The sequence below is a fragment of the Drosophila arizonae genome, chromosome 3 (genome assembly GCF_054131065.1).
Source record: "Drosophila arizonae isolate 15081-1271.41 chromosome 3, UAZ_ARI_1.0, whole genome shotgun sequence".
Classification (NCBI taxonomy): domain Eukaryota; kingdom Metazoa; phylum Arthropoda; class Insecta; order Diptera; family Drosophilidae; genus Drosophila; species Drosophila arizonae.
The window spans coordinates 25,941,475-25,960,495 of NC_142923.1; the positions used below are offsets into that span (position 1 = coordinate 25,941,475).

A 19,021-nucleotide genomic window follows, 5' to 3' on the forward strand; every position below is an offset into this window, starting at 1 on the left:
TTAAGCATTTGCAAAGTTAATAAAATAAGAAAATAGTTGCAGAAGTATACCCTGGTTTAAGACGCCGGTTATATAGCTATACTCTTATTCAAAACTAATTGAAAACTGGTTTCCTGCATTATCTCCTCATTTACTCTATAATATTCACTCTGATACAGTAGATCAAACCCATCTATTTAATTCATATATTCTTTAGCTTTTTGTTCAGTATAATATTCATATATTGTTTAGCTTTTTGCTCAGTATTTAACAACTCAGAGTATTGATACTATTTATATGCAATTGGTTACTTGATATGGAAGAAAATATATATTTATTTCGATAAAAAAGTTTTACGAATTGCATTATAATGTAAAGTAGATCACAGGGTACAGCACAGTTGGGAGCATCTCATTTCTAATTCTAGTTGTATTATAAATAAATTAGTTCAGGGAGGCGGCGCATGATGTGTCTCTGCGTAGCTGCGTAGAATGTAGAATTTAATTTAAGATTTCTACACATAAACGCAAACACGCGAAGACACGAGCGTTTAGACAAGGGCAAAATAAAACCAAAAAATGCTCCGAGTCTAAATAAAGCACATGGAATACGTAAAACCGGCATGATTCGCTTTGACTTTGGAGAAAAAAGAACCAAAAAGCATTGAATCAAAACAAAACGCCAACAGCTCTGCCCGAGCTGGCGTCTAAGTCGACGCCAACGTCAGCTTCGCGGTCAGCGTTATTGATAAGCCAACTGAGAGATTTGCTTGCAATACGACCGGCAGCGTGGCAGTGTAGTGCAGTTATAAATACTGGGCACTGGGCTAGCTGGACGTATTCGCAATTCACTTTTCGCTTGAACAGGTGAACAGCTAGAGAGCAGCTCCATAGAAATGGCAATCGCTAACAAGAACATCATCTTCGTCGCTGGACTCGGTGGCATTGGATTCGACACCAGTCGCGAGATTGTCAAGAGCGGACCGAAGGTAAGTGAGGGTTTGCATAATCGAGCCTCAAATACAGCATGACGTTCTCCTTAGAACTTGGTAATCCTTGATCGCATTGAGAACCCAGCTGCTATTGCCGAGCTGAAGGCACTCAACCCCAAGGTGACCGTTACGTTCTATCCCTATGATGTCACCGTCTCGGTAGCAGAGACTACAAAGCTATTGAAGACAATCTTCGACAAGCTGAAGACAGTCGATCTGCTCATCAATGGAGCTGGCATCCTGGACGACTACCAGATCGAGCGTACTATTGCGGTGAACTTCACAGGCACAGTGAACACCACCACGGCCATCATGTCCTTCTGGGACAAGCGCAAGGGCGGCCCAGGCGGTGTCATTGCCAATATCTGCTCGGTAACTGGCTTCAATGCCATCTACCAGGTGCCTGTGTACTCCGCATCCAAGGCAGCTGCTCTCAGCTTCACCAACTCTCTGGCCGTAAGTGAAAAACTAATTAATAAGACGGGTGCTGTGACTAAAGTAATCTGTCTATATAGAGACTGGCGCCCATTACCGGCGTGACTGCCTACTCCATTAACCCTGGCATCACGAAGACAACTCTGGTCCACAAGTTCAACTCGTGGCTGGATGTGGAGCCTCGTGTGGCCGAGCTGCTTCTGGAGCATCCCACTCAGACAACTCTGCAGTGCGCCCAGAACTTTGTCAAGGCTATTGAAGCCAACCAGAATGGCGCCATCTGGAAACTGGACTTGGGTACCCTGGAAGCCATTGAATGGACCAAGCACTGGGATTCGCATATCTAAGCTGTTCAAGACGATTACGGCTAATTGAAATTCGATTCACCCGACTCAACAAAATTTAAAAATAATCGTCACATAAGGCTGAAAACAAAAATTATTCAAATCATTCTAATGCAATAAATACACAAGCATATTTTATAAAATTGGGAAAACAAATATCTCAATTGGGTAACAGGAATAGGCGTTTGGTAACTGAGAAGTTGTTAAAAATATATATTTTTTTTTTAAGAACCGACTGCCTTTTTAGCAATATCCAGTTTAAGGAGTAAAATAAAATCAAACTAAGATTAGCTTTATCCATTTTTGAAAAATATAAATATAAAAATATTTATATCATATGATATAATACCTGTACAGTAGTCTAAACTTCCAAATTTACAAGATCAATTTGTTCTATTTTTATATATATTTATGCACTTGGGATCACAATAGCTGTCATCTTTATATATACAGTTACTTTTAAATAATAGTTTTAAATTAGATTTTTAGGTGTACAAAATGTCCAGTTTTTTAATTCGTGCAATCAATTTACGTACGTCAAATGATTGAAATGTTCAGTAAACGAAGAAATAGTTGCTATAGTATAACCTAGTTTGCGGTGCCGCCTATTGCTATGGCTTTGCCCGTATATGAATAGCTTATTCTATACAAACTGAAAACTGGTTTCCAAAATAGACTTACGGGTAATCGATTATATGCATGTGCGACTATATCTGAATAACTAAGCTCTAAGTGCATAGCAGCAGCAGCTTGAGGGTAGGCTAGATAAAAGATCTGTAGCCAGCGGGAAGAATTTAATTTATAAATGAATTATTTATTAATTTTATGAATATCTCAATTGTAGCCCTTATTTGTTGTCTTCTAGTTAGAGTCATTCACGTCTCATATAGTTTGCTGTCCGTCTGTCGGGCTTTTTATTCGTTCGACATGCTTGAAGCTAGAGAAGTTTAAATATATACTCGTAGAGATCCCCATCTAACTAATAAGCTACTCAAATTTTCTCAATATGTTCACTTTGATTGCATCAAATCGGGAAATACTAGTTGAGGCCTGATATGTAAAACTGTATATATTTGGTACGGGAGTTACAGGTAAAATCTATAAATCAAAGACTCTATAACATTTATACAAATTTTAATAAAATTATGTTTTAATATTTTTAACACTACTGAGGCAAAAAATTGGCATTTGGCATATGTAGACAGCCTTCATTAGCCGAATAAGGGGGCGTGGCATAGATAAATTCATATCATATTACGTTCTGAGGGTATAGGCATAAAATTGATTGAGTTGGTGTGAAGCGTTTTTATTGATACAGAAACAAAATATGTACTCCCCTTTAGGGGCGTGACTTTTTCTAATTTAAAAAAGAAATTTTAATACTATAAATATTATGTGAGGGCGTGGAAAATGGTGATAAGTTCTTTAATACAAATTTACAGTTAGTTTGCGTGAAATACTTATATTTTCCATAGATTTAAAGCTAACTAATGGGATAGCTAAGTTACTAGATTTTTTATACCTTGAACCCATTGAAAATGGGAAATCAGTTTATAATGGTTTTGTGAAAAATATGTAACAGGCAGAAGAAATCATCGCAGATCCCATAAAGTATATACATATATTCTTGATCAGCGTAACGAGCTGAGTCGATATAGCCCTGTCCGTCTGTCCGTCCGTCCTTCCGTCCGTCTGTATGAGCAAGCCGATCTCAGAAGATATAAGAGCTAGAGAGCTAGAAATTTGGCTTGCATACTCGTGGATACCATAGGCAGTACAAGTTTATCTTATTTTTTCAATAACTCATCCGATAACTTTTTTATCGAGAAAAATCGAAAAATCGACTGCGTATATACAATTGATCGATATGAAGATTTGGTCGTTTACAGATTTTGGATACCACGCCCCTTTCGCGTATTTCAAGTGCTAGAGACTTAAGTTTTGGAATGTACATACACTTTACTCTACTCTATGAACATGCTCTGAAAGTTTCATAAAGATTGTATGTCTACAAAAGAAATTAATATAATGTGCATAACAGAAGTGCAGAATGATTCGAATATCAGCTCCAGGGTATCTCCTAGTCCAGCAGTCGACTAGAGCCTTCTTACCTTCAAGCATCGCGGACGAACGAAACAAAACGAGCTAAGCTTACATACCGAAAAGCTCGGTACATAGAAGCAACGAACGAAAGAAAATATAAAGCATCATTCAAGTTTTGATTTCGTTTTAGCTATCAGCTAGTGTTGCTAGCTTAGACTATTTCAAGCTAGATTTAGCATATTACTATTGAATACAGAAGCACATTTTTATTTAGAAGTAAAAATAACGACCAAATTTTATTCATATAAACGTAATTTTATAAACTTAGGATTTTAATATATGTATAGCCAATTCTAGCCTGATTTTTGCTCAGCAACGGCGCTCAACGCGCGATAAAAGTACCGTACAATTTTTTTTGACTTTACTCGCTTTTCGTTTCGTTTGCCTGGGTTTCTGTTTTACTCTGCTTAAAGCGTAAGAAGTAAAGTAAAACAGAATACTTGGCGACTTTGAGTACCATTCGTTTCGTTTTGCAGCAATGCTTGCGATGCTCAAACACTTACGAATATCAGTATAGACGACCGTAAGCGCGTATACCCATGCAGGCCTCTAATGCATATATACAGCAGAGCGCGTGCTTATACGTACGCGTGGATGCATGTGTATGTATGTATGTGTGCATGAAAGAAGTGCAGAATGATTAGAATATCTGCTTGGAGGGTACAGGGTATCTCCTAGTCGAGCAGTCTCGACTGGAGCCTTCTTACTTGTTTCCATTTGTTTGTGTCTTTCGAATGAGTATTTTGCAGTCGATAAAGCCCGCGATGTTGGTTTTATTATAAATAAATTGCTTCACAGGCGTATCTGCCTAGAAGTTAATTTAAGATTTGTAGACGAAATCGCTACGCGACACCAGCGAACAGACGAAGACAAAATAAAACAAACAAATAGTCATCCTGAGTCGAAGTAAAACATATGGAATACGTGAAACCGGCATGAGTTGCGTAGAATTTCGGAAAAAACCAAACAGAAGCGAATCAAAACAAAACGCCGAAAATTCTACTCGAAATGGCGGCAAAGTGGCCGTCGACGCCGACTGCGCGGCCTTCGTTATTGATAAGCCATGTGCTGCGTGGGCAGCGTGGCCGTGTGGCTCTATAAATACTGGGCACATGGCTTACCAGTCTCATACGGCAATCAGTTTTCATCTGAGCAAGTCACAAAAAAAGTTTAAGAAAATGGCCATCGCTAACAAGAATATCATCTTCGTCGCTGGACTCGGTGGCATTGGATTCGACACCAGTCGCGAGATTGTCAAGAGCGGACCAAAGGTAAGTGAGTGTCTATGAAAGAAATCCTTCGATACAAACTGGTTGCCTTCCTTAGAACCTGGTAATCCTTGATCGCATTGAGAACCCAGCTGCTATTGCCGAGCTGAAGGCACTCAACCCCAAGGTGACCGTCACGTTCTATCCCTATGATGTCACCGTCTCGGTAGCCGAGAGCACAAAGCTTCTGCAGAAAATCTTTGACCAGCTTAAGACAGTCGATCTGCTCATCAATGGAGCTGGCATCCTGGATGACCACCAGATCGAGCGCACCGTTGCGGTGAATTTCACAGGCACAGTGAACACCATCACGGCCATCATGTCCTTCTGGGACAAGCGTAAGGGCGGCCCAGGCGGAGTCATTGCGAACGTCTGCTCGGTGACTGGCTTCAATGCCATCTACCAGGTGCCGGTATATTCCGCATCCAAGGCAGCTGCTCTCAGCTTCACCAATTCTCTTGCCGTAAGTCCTAAACCAATTGATTAAAAATGAACATAGATGTGATTTGATCCCTATATACAGAAACTGGCGCCCATTACCGGCGTGACTGCCTACTCCATCAACCCTGGCATCACAAAGACACCTCTGCTCCACAAATTCAACTCGTGGCTGGATGTGGAGCCTCGTGTGGGCGAGTTGCTGCTGGAGCATCCCACGCAGACAAGTTTGGAGTGCGCCCAGAACTTTGTCAAGGCTATCGAAGCCAACCAGAATGGCGCCATCTGGAAACTGGACTTGGGTACCCTGGAAGCCATTGAATGGACCAAGCACTGGGATTCGCATATCTAAATTATTCAACTCGAGAGAGCCGGCAGCTTATGGATTCACGTAATCAATTAAATTTGAAACCAATTCCCAGATAAGTCTGAAAATAAATCATTCTAATGTAATATATATACATATGTTTTTTTAAAAATTCTATTTAATTATAAATAAATCGAACAATATCTACAAAGCGACTATTTTAATGGGTTGAGTGAGTGGAATCTACTCTAAGGCTCTATAAAGTTCCATGCTGAAAAGGGAAGGGACCTCATACGACACTAAAATCTAAACACTTGGGATAACACATGGCAATTCCTATAAATATAATAGAACACCTAAAAATACCTATGGAAATTTCCTTTTCTTCAATTTTGAAAAAAAAAGAAAACAAAATTAAATGTTCTTATTTTTTAAAATATGTAAAAAATTTAATAAGAATAGAAATTTATTCACTTTTTAGGTTTTAATGTAACATAAGAAATGTTACTTGCGTCAAATGATAATTTACTATTTGTAATTCATTTAAATTGAATTGAATAATAATCAATGGTATACATGGCTCAAGAGTACTTGAAAACAGGTTTGTAAGCGATTATAAGTATATGATATGAGAAGTTAATGGCACAGTGCATCGACTTAACGTGTTAATTGGATAAAAGTTTTGTGAATATTATCAAGAAAACATACTTCAATGAAGTGATATTCCACGACTTTAAAAATTTTGAAGAAGTCTTAAAGCAATGTGATCAGTTTTTATCATATATGTTACAATCTTAAAATAAATACAATCAATCAAGCTACAATTTAAGTGCGCCAATTATTTCGAAATTCGATTTCGATTTATATCCAGAATTATTCATAACTTATTTTTTTAACATCAAGAAAATTTCAACATGTGTATAAAATAATGAATAGATTTTCCATTAGTAATTAATTATCACGCAGGAAAGTATGCAATAAATGTCTGCTCAGTTTTGCCTACTCTCCTCAGTTTCCCCTTTAATATTTTCACCATGAGACTATGTTTAAGCATTATCTCATGGTGAACTCATTATCTGTCATTGAGTGTATTTTATTCAGAACAGTTTACAAATTTGTATTCTGTATTTAACTATTTAACTATAAATCCAAAAATGTATAGATTATATAGATTTATACTGATTGTTTTTAATTTTCAATTCAAATATAGTTGTTTTTTTTTTCTCCCTTACAAAATAGTCACATTGCAAAAAAAAAAAAATAATAATAATAATAATAATAATATTAATAATTAAAAAAATTTTGTGATTAATTTTTATTGCATTATTTATTATTTTTTATTTTATTTATAGACATATATGTATATATCAATATATAATTGCTTAAAAAAAATAAATAAATTTATAGATCAGTATTATTTAAATTATATTTATATTATATATTATTCTTAAAAGGCCATAATATTCATATTTCGAATAACAAACTATTTATTTGTATTGGGGAAGAAATTTAAAGTAATTTATATAAATTATATTCTAATATAAAAATTCATGGTACGCCTAAAAGTATGCACTTAATGACTGACAGAAAAAATATATAATATATAATATATAATAATAATATATGTATATGCATGTACATAAATATGTATATGGACTATTCATTATTATTTTTAGTTTATGTACAACATTTAGCATTATATTATTTCCTTTTTAAATGACACTTTGAGAGCTCTTTTTGTGCGAAGCCTCATTTCTCTCCAGCAGTCAGCATGTGTCATTTCACCAATGTGTGAGCAACATGGTATTTATTTATTTTTGTTTTTTGTTTTCATGCGAGTCGTTCTTAATGCAGTTCAATAAACTTTGGCACTTTTCCAGCATTTCGCTGGGTCGAGCCGTTAATGTAATAAAATATGCCGCAGTAGAGAGTTTTTTACTGCTGCCCCAGAATTGCTTCGTATTTAGTCAGTCCAGCTGTGTGCATTGTTGCCTCTTACACTGCACAGTAATGTAATCAAATAATCAATATTCAAATCTCTCTTTCCATTATTTACATTCGTAGCAGTTGAATTGAAAAATCGATCAGTTAGTGTAGAAGAACCGCGAATCTTGATTGGCTATTTTATTTGATTCTAATAATCTCATATAAAAGATATCTGATTATTGAATCTCCCCACACTCAAAAACCCACCATTTTTATAGACTTTTTAAGCTGCAAATTCTTTCGAAGAAAACGCAAACTGAAAAGAAATTCCATTCGGGTAATATTTACTGCATCGGAAGTGCATATTTATATTGATATTGCTGAGTGAAGCCTTATCTCGATGACATAACAACGACTTACTGGCGTCTGGACCATTTCGAATGCATAATACCTGTAATCTGTTGCGTTTAGTTTTCAGCTTTTGTGCTCTGTGTGCATGCGTCAGGTTAATAAGTACACAAACTTGGCGGCCAAGCACGTATTGCAATTAAAAAACCATTTTGATAAATCTGCATCTAAAGCGAATGGGCGTGCATAAAGATGGGTAAATTAATGGATATTATTGAAAATGTAGTGCTAAATGAGTATATATATTATATGCGTATCTAATATATGTTTATATTCTGTATCAGCATAAGTGAGAGATCAGTAAAACCTTTGTAAAAGCTGAAATATCTCTACGTTAGTATTTTATAGCTTCAATAATTTTATTTTTAGAAATAAGTAATTGTAGTTAATAAGAGCGGTATTTGTATTCGTGAAATTCTTTATTGATAATTCATATCTTTTACTGGTAATTAAAATCGGATAAAGATAAAGAAGCACAGAAAGTCTTTCAAAATAATTAGCGATATCAGCTTTATATATTGCATTTAAAAAAGCTTCCAAATATTTGCTTTGATTTAGGGTATCTGTTAGTCTGGCACTTCCGCCTGCAGCACTTACATTGTCTTTATCTATACTTATCTTATTGATAATTTATTTTTCTTTACTTGCTTCTGCATTGACGCCAATGAAATTAATGGAATTTCTTGATATCAGCTTGCTTATTGATAAACAGAAGCAATTGTATATAAATGAATATATGCATATACATATACATTCGAACCGAAACTATGCAATGAGCGAATTTAGTTGATTTAAAAATTCCACACATAGTGTTATTAATCTTTTAAGCTGGGCACGTGTTCAGAAATTTGCTTCCTCCCAGACTGAAGCTTTGATGAGCCGCCTTTTTAAATGCAAAGCTTAGAGAGGCCCAGCGCTGGCCATTGGCCACCTAGCTAGACCGCTATTCGCCAACCAGTGATCAGCTTTGTGTGTGCTCAGTGATCTTCAACCGGTTCAGAAACAGGCAGGAAGTAACTCGCCGTCCATGCACCCTGAACAACATGTGTCGTTCATCTGCAGCAACAGCGCAACAGAGCAATCGATCTGGCCAGTGAGTCTAAGACTGACTGACTGACTCATTAATTCTGAGCTGCTTGGGCTCTGCTCTTCAGCATGCTATGCGGCATGCGTGCAGCTAAGGGAATTCTCTAGTTGCAGTTCTTGCTTTCTAAGCTCGCATTGAACGCGCTTTCCTCACTAACGTCCAAGTTAGCCTAAAGAGTAGTAAACATGAGGAGAGTTTTAGAGTAATCATAATCATATCGATATATAGCTAAATGAAACTCAAGCCGCCAACTCGCCTATTAATAGGCGAGGTCAAAATCCTTTTATTAGTCAAGTGAATAATAGAATTAGCTATGATTGGATTGATGAGGTAAGCGTAGACATATCTTACGTTATTTTTATAGATATGTATGTTTTTTTTTTTTTTTTGTGACTGCAATTACTTATGTAATGATTGAAAAGTAGGGTATGTTTAGTGCGGCACTTCAGTTGACTGGCCAGGCCTGCAGTGGGAACCATTGAAGCTCAACAGTAATCAAAAGTTGCGTGTGCCGTTGTTGGCTGTATTACACATATATAAATATTCCGTAAATGGATTGCAGCGATCGGCATGCCTAAGTACCAAGGTGCTAGAAGGTAGCTATTCCATGTGAAATGTGTACACAAAGCTATCCATGTCATAGATCGATTGGAAATACATATAGACGGCCATAAAAGGGGATCACGGAATGCGGCCCAAAAATAAAGTTATCGATGCACTAGATACGTACGCGTAACGCTTTGTACCTCATCTACTCATGCCACATGCCTCATGCCTCATGGCTCATGGCTCATGGTTCGTGTCTCGTGCCTCGTGAGTAATACTTGAAAATGGCGTATACCGCAAAATGCATCTACCGTTTGCTGGCTTCTGCTCAAGAAAAACTCATTCAGTCATTAAGTGCCGTTATTTGCTGATTACACAATAAAAGCAACCATAACAACAATAGCAACAACAGCCAACTGCAACTGCAACAGCAACAGCTACTGAGCGCCCAAAGCTAAGAGAGACCCAATTCAAGCGCATCTGTAGAAGCAGCAGAAGCAGAACGACAGCCACACACAATAGCAAGCAGCAACAGCAACAGCAACAACAACATAACTTAACATTTAGAACATCTTTGTTGCGAACAACAATCATACACACACACATACACAGAGTTGCAACAGCAGCAACAAAATTAGCAACAACAATTTTCTCGCTAGCAGCTCAGTCGGAAGAGTCAGAAGAAGTCGAGCTGTCGAGCTGTCTGAGGAGGAGGCGCTCAAAATGTTGAAGCTGAATGATGGAGCTGATGGGCGAGGCAGGTGGCTCTCTCTCTCTCTTTTTCTCTCTTTGCCGTCTATGCGTTGCCATGGCTGTCTATCGCAACCAGGCAAAGGATGTGTCAGAATAACTTCCTCAAACTGCAACACGATGTCGCTCGAACCGTGCACCATGCAACAGCTGACACGCACACACACACGTTAAATAACTATAAATATTCCAGATAGATATTAGTAATGCAGTATAAAATATTATAAATTGATAAATATTCTTTATTTAAACAAAAGGAGGCAGCCCCCATTTTAATGGAAAAAATTTTGAATAAATAAATGAATAAAATTTTTATAATTATTATAATTATAATTATTATAAATTTTTATAAAATAATTACAAAATAATATTAATTTAAATTAATTAAAATATATATTTTATTATATATATATTATTAAATCTGCAAAAAATCAAAAGATTAAAACCTGACTGTTCAAAAAATAAATAAAAAATTAAAAATTCGAAATTAAAAAAAAAAAAGGTAATTATTAAAAAGTGTATTTTTGGCTTTTTATATTTTCGGACTTTTAAACTTTATAAATATTTCAAATCAAAAATCTGCAAAAATTAAAAAAAAAATCAAAAGATTAAAACCTAACAATCAAAAATAAATAAAAAATTCAAAATTCAAAATTCGAAATTAAAAAAAAAAAAAAGTTAATTATTAAAAATTGTATTTTTGGACTTTTACAAAAGCTAAATATCTCGAAAGTTCAGGTATTTGTTTGTCTCAAACATAAATTTGTGTAAATTATTTATATTTATATTTCTCGATTGTTTTATATGGTTTTGTGCGAGGGCAGTATTACTATTAATAAAAATGCCGCGTCCTAGAAGATCTAATCTTTCCCGGCGGACCCATAATGCAATTAGGCAACGGAATAGCGCGAGTCAATTATCTGACGAAGAGCGAGAAATCGCCCGAGAAAGGCTCCGCGTTAGTACCCAGGGAAGAAGGGCCTTAATTCGTGCTTCTCAAAGAGAGGCAGCCCGTGAAATGGCAATAAGAAATGGTTCAAGGATTGATTTGAATCGAGCAGCGTTTCGATATGATTGCACCATTGATTACAGCTTGAATCGTTTAGTTTGCATTGGTCCAATGGACGTTGTTTGCTAGCATTGTGGCGCATTGAAGTTTGCTGGTGAAACGCCCGGTTTGTGCTGCCTTAGTGGTAAAGTGACATTGCCATTAGCGGTCACCATAGCCATTGCGTTCCCTGCTTTATGGCGAAACACTAGAATCACGACATTTTCTAGCGAACACTCAAAAATACAATGCCTGTTTCCAAATGACATAATTTGGGGCGGAAAATATTGGAGACGGATATTTAAGGTAATTTACGTTAAAAATTTTATTTTCTATGACTGCCAAAAAAAAATTTTGAATAATGTAGTTTGTTAGATTTCTGTAAATAGTGTTTGTAAATATAACTATAACTATGGCTTTGAATTTAAAGATTCAAGGCCAGATTTGCCATCGCATTGGATCATTGCAACCTATTGAAGATGCACAGCAAAAATTCTTGCAAATATACTTCATGGGCAATATGGAAGAACAACTTGACCGGCGTCAAGAAATGAACACAGCTATGAAAAGAGCAATTCTCCATGATTTGCATGCTTAGAAATTTAAACCAACCAAAACTGTGCAATGGAACGCGTTTGGTGATAAGAAAACTGATGAGCAATGTGATTCACGCGTTGATACTCAAAGGAAAATTTAAAGATGAGGAAGTTCTTATTCCTAGGATTCCGATGAGCTCAACAGATATGCCCTTTGAATTTAAACGAATTCAATTCCCGCTTCGTCTTGCCTTCGCCATGACGATCAACAAGTCACAGGGCCAATCTTTGACTATTTGTGGCCTCAATCTAGAAAATGCGTGTTTTTCTCATGGTCAATTGTACGTGCCATGCTCACGTGTTGGCAAACGATCCGCATTATTTGTTCTTGCACCCGACCAAAAAACGAAGAATGTCGTTTACAACAAGGTGCTTGAATGAAAATCCGATTAATAAATTTATCAGTGTATCCCAGCCTGAACAACATAGCTTTCAACAATTTTTTACCTAGAAATAATATAGAGGGCAATGCAACGTTTGCCGGGCCAGCTAGTTATATGATAAAACTAAATTAATAATATAATATTTATACAAATTATTTAAATATTATGTAAGCATAAATATATAAAATCTATTATGTAATATTTAAATAATTTGTTCAAATATTGTATAGATATTTATTTATAATATTAATTTTTATATTTATTTAGTTTATTTTATTTTATTTTTTTATATTAATTAATATAAATTTCAATATTGTATATAAAAATTTAAAAATATTGTAATATTATAAAACAGAAAAAATATACAATTCATATAAATATTTTGTAAAAATATTGTGTGAATCAATGTTGGTTAAAATTTTTAATATATTTTTAAGATATTAAAAAATATTCTAAATTATTTAAATATTAAATGAATACATAGCCTATAATTTAACTACATACATGAAGCTCTATAAGTCTAAAAAGCGTCATAAGCATAAACAGAAATTCACAAATTAATACAGGCTGTGGAGCCAAAGTAGTCCTCTTCAGTTTATCAACGATATCTAAGCAAGTATACTCAAAATTTTAGTACCAAAATATCCAAAAACTTTTATATTTATATATTATTTTATTTACTAAGAAAGAGTAAGCCAACGACGGGGTTCACTAGGAAAGGAGGCCTTTAAGGTCGTTCGTTCATTTACTACAGCAGTTTTTTTCTCTTAAATTCGCATTTTCAGCTGAAATCTAGTCAGGCATTGCGCCATAGAGTTTCTTGAAGCTACCATTTATAAGGCCCGCTCACACCTGTATATGTGTGTGTGTGTGCCTGTGTGAATGTTTGAGTGTATGTTGTACTGTGTTGTGGAATTTCAACAAGTTTTGGGCAGCGGAAAATGTTAAAATATGATTTTACCCAAAGCAGGTTGTCTACGAATTCACAGAGCCGAAAATATGGGTACTCAAATGTTGCGGTATTCGATAGGTTAATAAACCTGCAGGTGAAGACATTTTATGGCTTGTCTATACATTGCTTAACACAATTTCCAATAGTAGTCGTTTGTTTATATTGTGAAAGAGCAAAAATGGTTAACGTTTTAACAACAGTATACATATATTAAAAGGAATATTAGTTTCCAAACTGAATTATTATTGATTGTAATGATCATTTTTGAGTGCCTCATTTGAGTGCCTATAGTAGTTGTAAACTAGTTTTATGACATAACATAAGAACCGATAACCATAAGTTATTAAAGAAAGTTTCTAAAAAAAAAAAAAAAAAAAAAAAATGTATACCTTAATTTCCCATTTTCAATGGGTTCAGGGTAAAAAAAAACTAAGCATTTTGATTTGAATAAATATTATAAAATTAAACCCAAAGTTTAATGGTATTTGTATGGTATAGGTTTTACTAGAATTTACTACAATTAAGAAATACCATGGCAGTAAATCACTCTTTTCTTTCTTTTCATACCTTCACCTAACACTTAAAAATACTCATAGAAGGAGAAGAGTTAGGTATAAAATGCTCCCATTCAAACATCAGTGCCTCAGAATAGATCGCTGTAGCTTACTCATCTGAGTCCACCAAAAATGTATGTTCTCAAACGTAATAAAGTAAATGATTAAATTGTTTCCACGGATTCATTTCGACATATAGCTTATTCCTTACATTATTGTATATGACTATATAGCTAACATAACTATAATCTAATTATTAAAATGCATTTCTTGACTTTAAGCTGTTGCCATAGCAACTTCTAGATGTACAATCTCCAATCGTGTTTCCAAGCAATCTCTTTACACAACTGAATTGACAATTAAAAGATTGCAAAGATAATTAAATTTAATTATATCAAGTATCAAAGTTCCTTCTAGGGTATGCTGAACTCGTGCAGTCTATGCCACAACAATTTCTGATGCAAGCACAAAAATGAACGTAACGAAGGTCATTCGATATGTAGCTCGTTCGATCGTTGTTTTGAAGCTGTATTGCCAGACAGCTAGTCGCTTGAACCGTCGATGTTTAGGCTAATTATGAGCTCCCCTTGCCACCCCGTCCGCTGCCACCTGTTCGCAGCTAAACCAACTGATTGAATTGAGTAGAAATATTGAAAAAATTACAAACACACACACACACGCAGCCACATAGATACAAAATGGCATTTGAGAGCACACTAATTGCCTCAATTAGTACCAGGTGTACAAAGCCTCGAACTCGAACTGAGTTGTGCAATGTGTCAGTCAAATCAGAAGTCGATTTCTATTGGATCGACTGACTATTGTTCTGAAAGTTCACGATATTTGCGGTCACACCTCCGTAGGTGCTGTCAATTAGACTATGGACCGCTGTGACCTTGGCTCTTAGCTCAACATATTTACTTACTTAATTGCGGCCATTGGGGGTATGGGATATGGGAGTGCAGCTGCATCTGGAGCGGTTCTGCTCTCTCTTTCTCTCTCACTCGAGTTACTCACCTGAAAATAAAGGTAAAATGAAAACAGCCATTAATAACTTATATTGCTGCAAGATGTGGGCCCAAAAGCCAAACAGAACAGAACAGAACACTTCCTCATTGCCAAGAGCCGCCTAATCTTACAAGCCATTAAAAACAAGCACAGTATCCCGAGCCCGAGCCCGAGCCCGAGACCTCGAGCCGCCTTTCCAATGCCCTGGCCGGCTACAGCTCGCTGGCATAATGAATTGTCAATCATTATGTAATCTTCGAGTAAAAAATGATGCAGCAGGTTTTTCTTTTCTTATTTCTGTTTTTATTTTCAATTTTTGTTGTTGTTCTATTTGTTTTTTGTTTTGTTTTTGTTTTGGAGCCCGTTCTCTTTGGCAGCTGTAGTGCGTGGGCAGCACAAAATTTAGACAGAAACACAGATATACATCCGAGCCGCGAAGCATACGTTTTTAGATCTTTTGCCGTGGCATGCGGCGCTATGCCAGTTCTCGAGGAAATGTTAGACCATCATTTATAAGACAGACAGCCAGAGCAACGTCAGCGTCAGCTGCAGTCTCAGCTTTTTAACTGTGAGACGGGCTTTTTCAATTCTCGGCGGCATATCGATAAAACATAGCGCCAGCGCCTCTTTAACAGACAACCAAAATGATGAATGCCACAATTAGACATCATAAATTGAACTTGTCTGAACGAAAACAAACACTGAATAGGAAAGCAAAGTGATGGACATTTCCACCATTCCAAATATATTCAGGTTGTAATTTATATCGAATCGGAAAAAAGCTTAAGCAAATCTTAAAATAATATGAACTGTCTAGATTTTCTATATGTGTAGCTCTAAGTAAGTCTTACTCCTTATATTATTACTATTATTAAAATATTATCATTATTTAAATAGAGCATTATGAAGTCATTCTGTTATGTAGGGCTAGCCATAAATAGTACTCGGATGCTGATAAGATGCTGCTGATATGCGGAGATAGTACAGCACGTAGTAGTTCAGTTTTATATAGGTATATAGGTTGCATGAAAGATAGGCTGCTTTCATAGAAAAATATGTATAATTTCAGGGATTATATGTACATATATAATAGTTCCATGAAATGTATAATGAACAATTAAACTCTTTTTTTTTAAGATTGATGACAAGAGTGTCAAAAAACTGTAAATTATACAGAGTTATGGGATTTGCTTTAGATATGAGCTATCTTTAATTTCGAGCGAGAGAGAAATAGTGTGTATGAGTAGTAGTGTGTATGGCAAACGTGTTAAATGTAAAAGAGAGACAGAGAGACAGAGAGAGAGAGAGAGAGAGAGGGAGAGTGAGAGAGAGTGAGAGAGGGAGAGTGAGAGAGAGAGAGAGAGAGAGAGAGAGAGGGAGGGCGAGAGAAAGAGGAGTGAGAGAGAGAAGGAAAGAGAGACAGGAGAGTCCCCCCCTCATTCAATCCAAGTTCTACATCTATCGACTTATAGTATATAGTTCAAAACAAAAAGACACAAATAATTAATAACATCAGCCTATATAATCTTTTCGCAATGTGAAGTAACATAAAAAAAAAAAAAAAAAAAAAAAACATGTCATTAGCTTGGGCAAACGCTAAGTGTTTCAATGTCTTGTTATAGTAATTATATGTACGACTCACAATTGCGCTGTCAATCAGCAGAAAATATGAATTATGTCATCGGCAGAACGCTGTACGTTTGTAAAGCGATTTCGCAAATTGATATTGCCCCCCTACATACGCCTCCCCTCTCGCTGTCAGCTGAAGTGCATTTGTCAAAACAGCTTCCGCTCGACTATTAACTTGTCAGTGGGCATTTCGGCGTTTGTGCAGCTATTGCAACAGCCCAACACATAACGAGCGGTCCAAATGACCAATAGCTCAATGGAGTACGCCCCAACGAGTGCGCCATGTGCTAAATACCATGTCCAAATACGTATACCAAAGTAGCCGGATGTCATTAGCATTTGGTAATAAAGTGCGAAAAAAAAAACAGGCTTAACAAATGAAAGAGAGAATAAAGATTAAATAACTTAAAAATAAAGAAACAAAACCTAATAGAGAAATACATATAAAATAATTTGGCCCAATGAATAATGAAAACGATTTTTGTTCATTTAAGTTGATATTTGCCCATAAGCGGTTATACCTAACATGCATTATCGACTTAAATTATAGACCATATATTATATTAAAGTTTCAAAAATATATTTAAAAAAAAAAAAAATAATAATAAATAAATAAAATATAAAAAAATAAAATATATTTTAATTATGATTTATATATAATTATATGTTAATAATCATATAATTTATATATAACTATAATCTCATATAAATTATAATTAATATATGTATTAGTAAATGCGAATCATTTGCAAAGTCTCATTAGTTTTATTTCAAAGCATTAGAAAAATTATTTTAAAGAATACTAATATTCAGTGCTTTAAAATAATATTTAAGAAATAAATGAGTAAAATAAAACACATAAATAAATTAATTAAAAAAAAATTATATATATATTATTTATTAAATTTTACAAATAATAATTAAGAAATAAATTAGTAAAATAAAACATATAAATAAAGTTTAAAAAATATTTCTTTTAAATATTACATATAATTATAATATTTAGTAATTTTTAAACAAATAATTTATCAATATATAAATATTGCAGAGCATTTGCGACTTCAGACGACTTCAGACGGCAGAAATATCGATATTTATATATACATACATATATATACACTATCCATGTTCAGATTATAATAGATATGATTTGTTATAATTATAAGCAACAATTTGCAATAGCAAAAGTCAAGTCAATTATAATCAATTCAAGCTTGTACCACTGGCAATTAGTATTAAGATACCCTGTATTTAGAGAACTTTGCAAGCAAGTTCTGTTGTCAATGCGTACAATACAGTTGGTCACGTCTTTGAAATATCCGTTCTTGTGCAACGCTAATCGCTCTGCCTCTCTTTGTCTCCCTCTCATGCTCAGTGTGACAGTTCGTCAATGTGACAACAGTTAGTTTCTCAGTTAATCTAAGCCGCTTCCCCACGCACCCCGGCCGGAGCCGCCTTGCCCCGTTGACCAGCAACAATGACGGCGTGGAAACCGAATACGTGGCTCCAAGTCAACGTCATCCACGTTCAACGTGGAATTTTTCGTCAGCCTTCCGTTTATGTAATGGAAAACACAAGAGGAAAAACTGGCAGCCCCATGCGAACTGGACGCGTTGTTGTCATCTTGAAATATGACTATAAACAATACGACGTCGCTGCATGCTTGCGTCAGACTCTGGATAGAGTTGTGCTCTATGTGACTGACAGCCGGGAGACTCGACGAGACTCGACTTGATGCAACTCACCTCTCCTCACCTGAGCTCAATGGCCAATGCCAAGCGACTGCTCTTTCCTGACTGTGTTTTTTCTGTGTTGCCACAGAAAAACATCAGTGAATACCGTTGAACAGCAAAACAATTAATTAACACATATCCAAGTCCACCCACGAGCTGCACCCATTTGGCGCATAATAAGCCAAGTTGAGTTTGAATGAATTTGCATGCAAATTCCAGTTAATATTTATGAATGAAAAACTAAGAGAACTATAGAGAAGTCGTCATCCATCTTAGCATAGGTGTATTCACATTGTTTCCTAGCCAAGGTCGGTTGTTCAGGTTCGTGTTCCATTCCACTCGTTGCAGCCATTGCAGTTTATTGCAAAGAGTTCAGCCAAGATGTCTTCGCATGTTACTCTAATTGCAATTTATTAGCAACGGGGCACAAAGCCACATACTCAGACAAACTGAGGGCGACAGAGTGAGGGAAACCGACAACATACTATAGATAGACGAACAGACAGACAGACAGATAAACAGAGAGAGAGAGAGAG

At 35.7% G+C, this 19,021-nt stretch overlaps 3 protein-coding genes and 2 long non-coding RNA genes across 7 annotated transcripts in view; 3 read left to right on the forward strand and 2 right to left on the reverse strand.

Annotated features, from left to right (window-relative positions):
* osp (myosin phosphatase Rho interacting protein outspread) overlaps positions 1 to 19,021 on the reverse strand; it is a 102,264-nt gene that overhangs the window by 16,166 nt on the left and 67,077 nt on the right. The window lies entirely within an intron of this gene.
* Positions 797 to 1,905, forward strand: LOC108611143 (alcohol dehydrogenase 2). The gene is made up of 3 exons (XM_018003623.2): positions 797 to 967; positions 1,022 to 1,426; positions 1,486 to 1,905. Exons 1-3 carry the CDS (start codon positions 875 to 877, stop codon positions 1,750 to 1,752), a joined length of 765 nt encoding a protein of 254 aa, XP_017859112.1. The 5' UTR covers positions 797 to 874; the 3' UTR covers positions 1,753 to 1,905.
* LOC108611142 (alcohol dehydrogenase 1) lies at positions 4,673 to 6,015 on the forward strand. The gene is made up of 3 exons (XM_018003622.2): positions 4,673 to 5,123; positions 5,179 to 5,583; positions 5,644 to 6,015. The coding sequence occupies exons 1-3, from the start codon at positions 4,788 to 4,790 to the stop codon at positions 5,908 to 5,910; spliced, it is 1,008 nt and encodes a 335-aa protein (XP_017859111.2). The 5' UTR covers positions 4,673 to 4,787; the 3' UTR covers positions 5,911 to 6,015.
* LOC149269963 (uncharacterized) lies at positions 11,018 to 12,654 on the forward strand. Its single transcript, XR_016269197.1, has 3 exons — positions 11,018 to 11,320; positions 11,407 to 11,936; positions 12,061 to 12,654. It is a non-coding gene; the product is annotated as an uncharacterized LOC149269963 (long non-coding RNA).
* LOC149269964 (uncharacterized) lies at positions 11,644 to 12,823 on the reverse strand. Its single transcript, XR_016269198.1, has 2 exons — positions 12,674 to 12,823; positions 11,644 to 12,598 (listed from the first exon to the last, which is right to left on the reverse strand). It is a non-coding gene; the product is annotated as an uncharacterized LOC149269964 (long non-coding RNA).

Excerpts from the sequence above, each read along its gene's own strand:
- LOC108611143 (XM_018003623.2), top strand. The coding sequence starts at position 875 with ATGGCAATCGCTAACAAGAACATCATCTTCGTCGCTGGACTCGGTGGC. Across the intron at positions 968-1,021 it reads TTGTCAAGAGCGGACCGAAG|AACTTGGTAATCCTTGATCG; the intron begins GTAAGTGAGGGT and ends CGTTCTCCTTAG. Across the intron at positions 1,427-1,485 it reads GCTTCACCAACTCTCTGGCC|AGACTGGCGCCCATTACCGG; the intron begins GTAAGTGAAAAA and ends CTGTCTATATAG.
- LOC108611142 (XM_018003622.2), top strand. The coding sequence starts at position 4,788 with ATGAGTTGCGTAGAATTTCGGAAAAAACCAAACAGAAGCGAATCAAAA. Across the intron at positions 5,124-5,178 it reads TTGTCAAGAGCGGACCAAAG|AACCTGGTAATCCTTGATCG; the intron begins GTAAGTGAGTGT and ends TGCCTTCCTTAG. Across the intron at positions 5,584-5,643 it reads GCTTCACCAATTCTCTTGCC|AAACTGGCGCCCATTACCGG; the intron begins GTAAGTCCTAAA and ends CCCTATATACAG.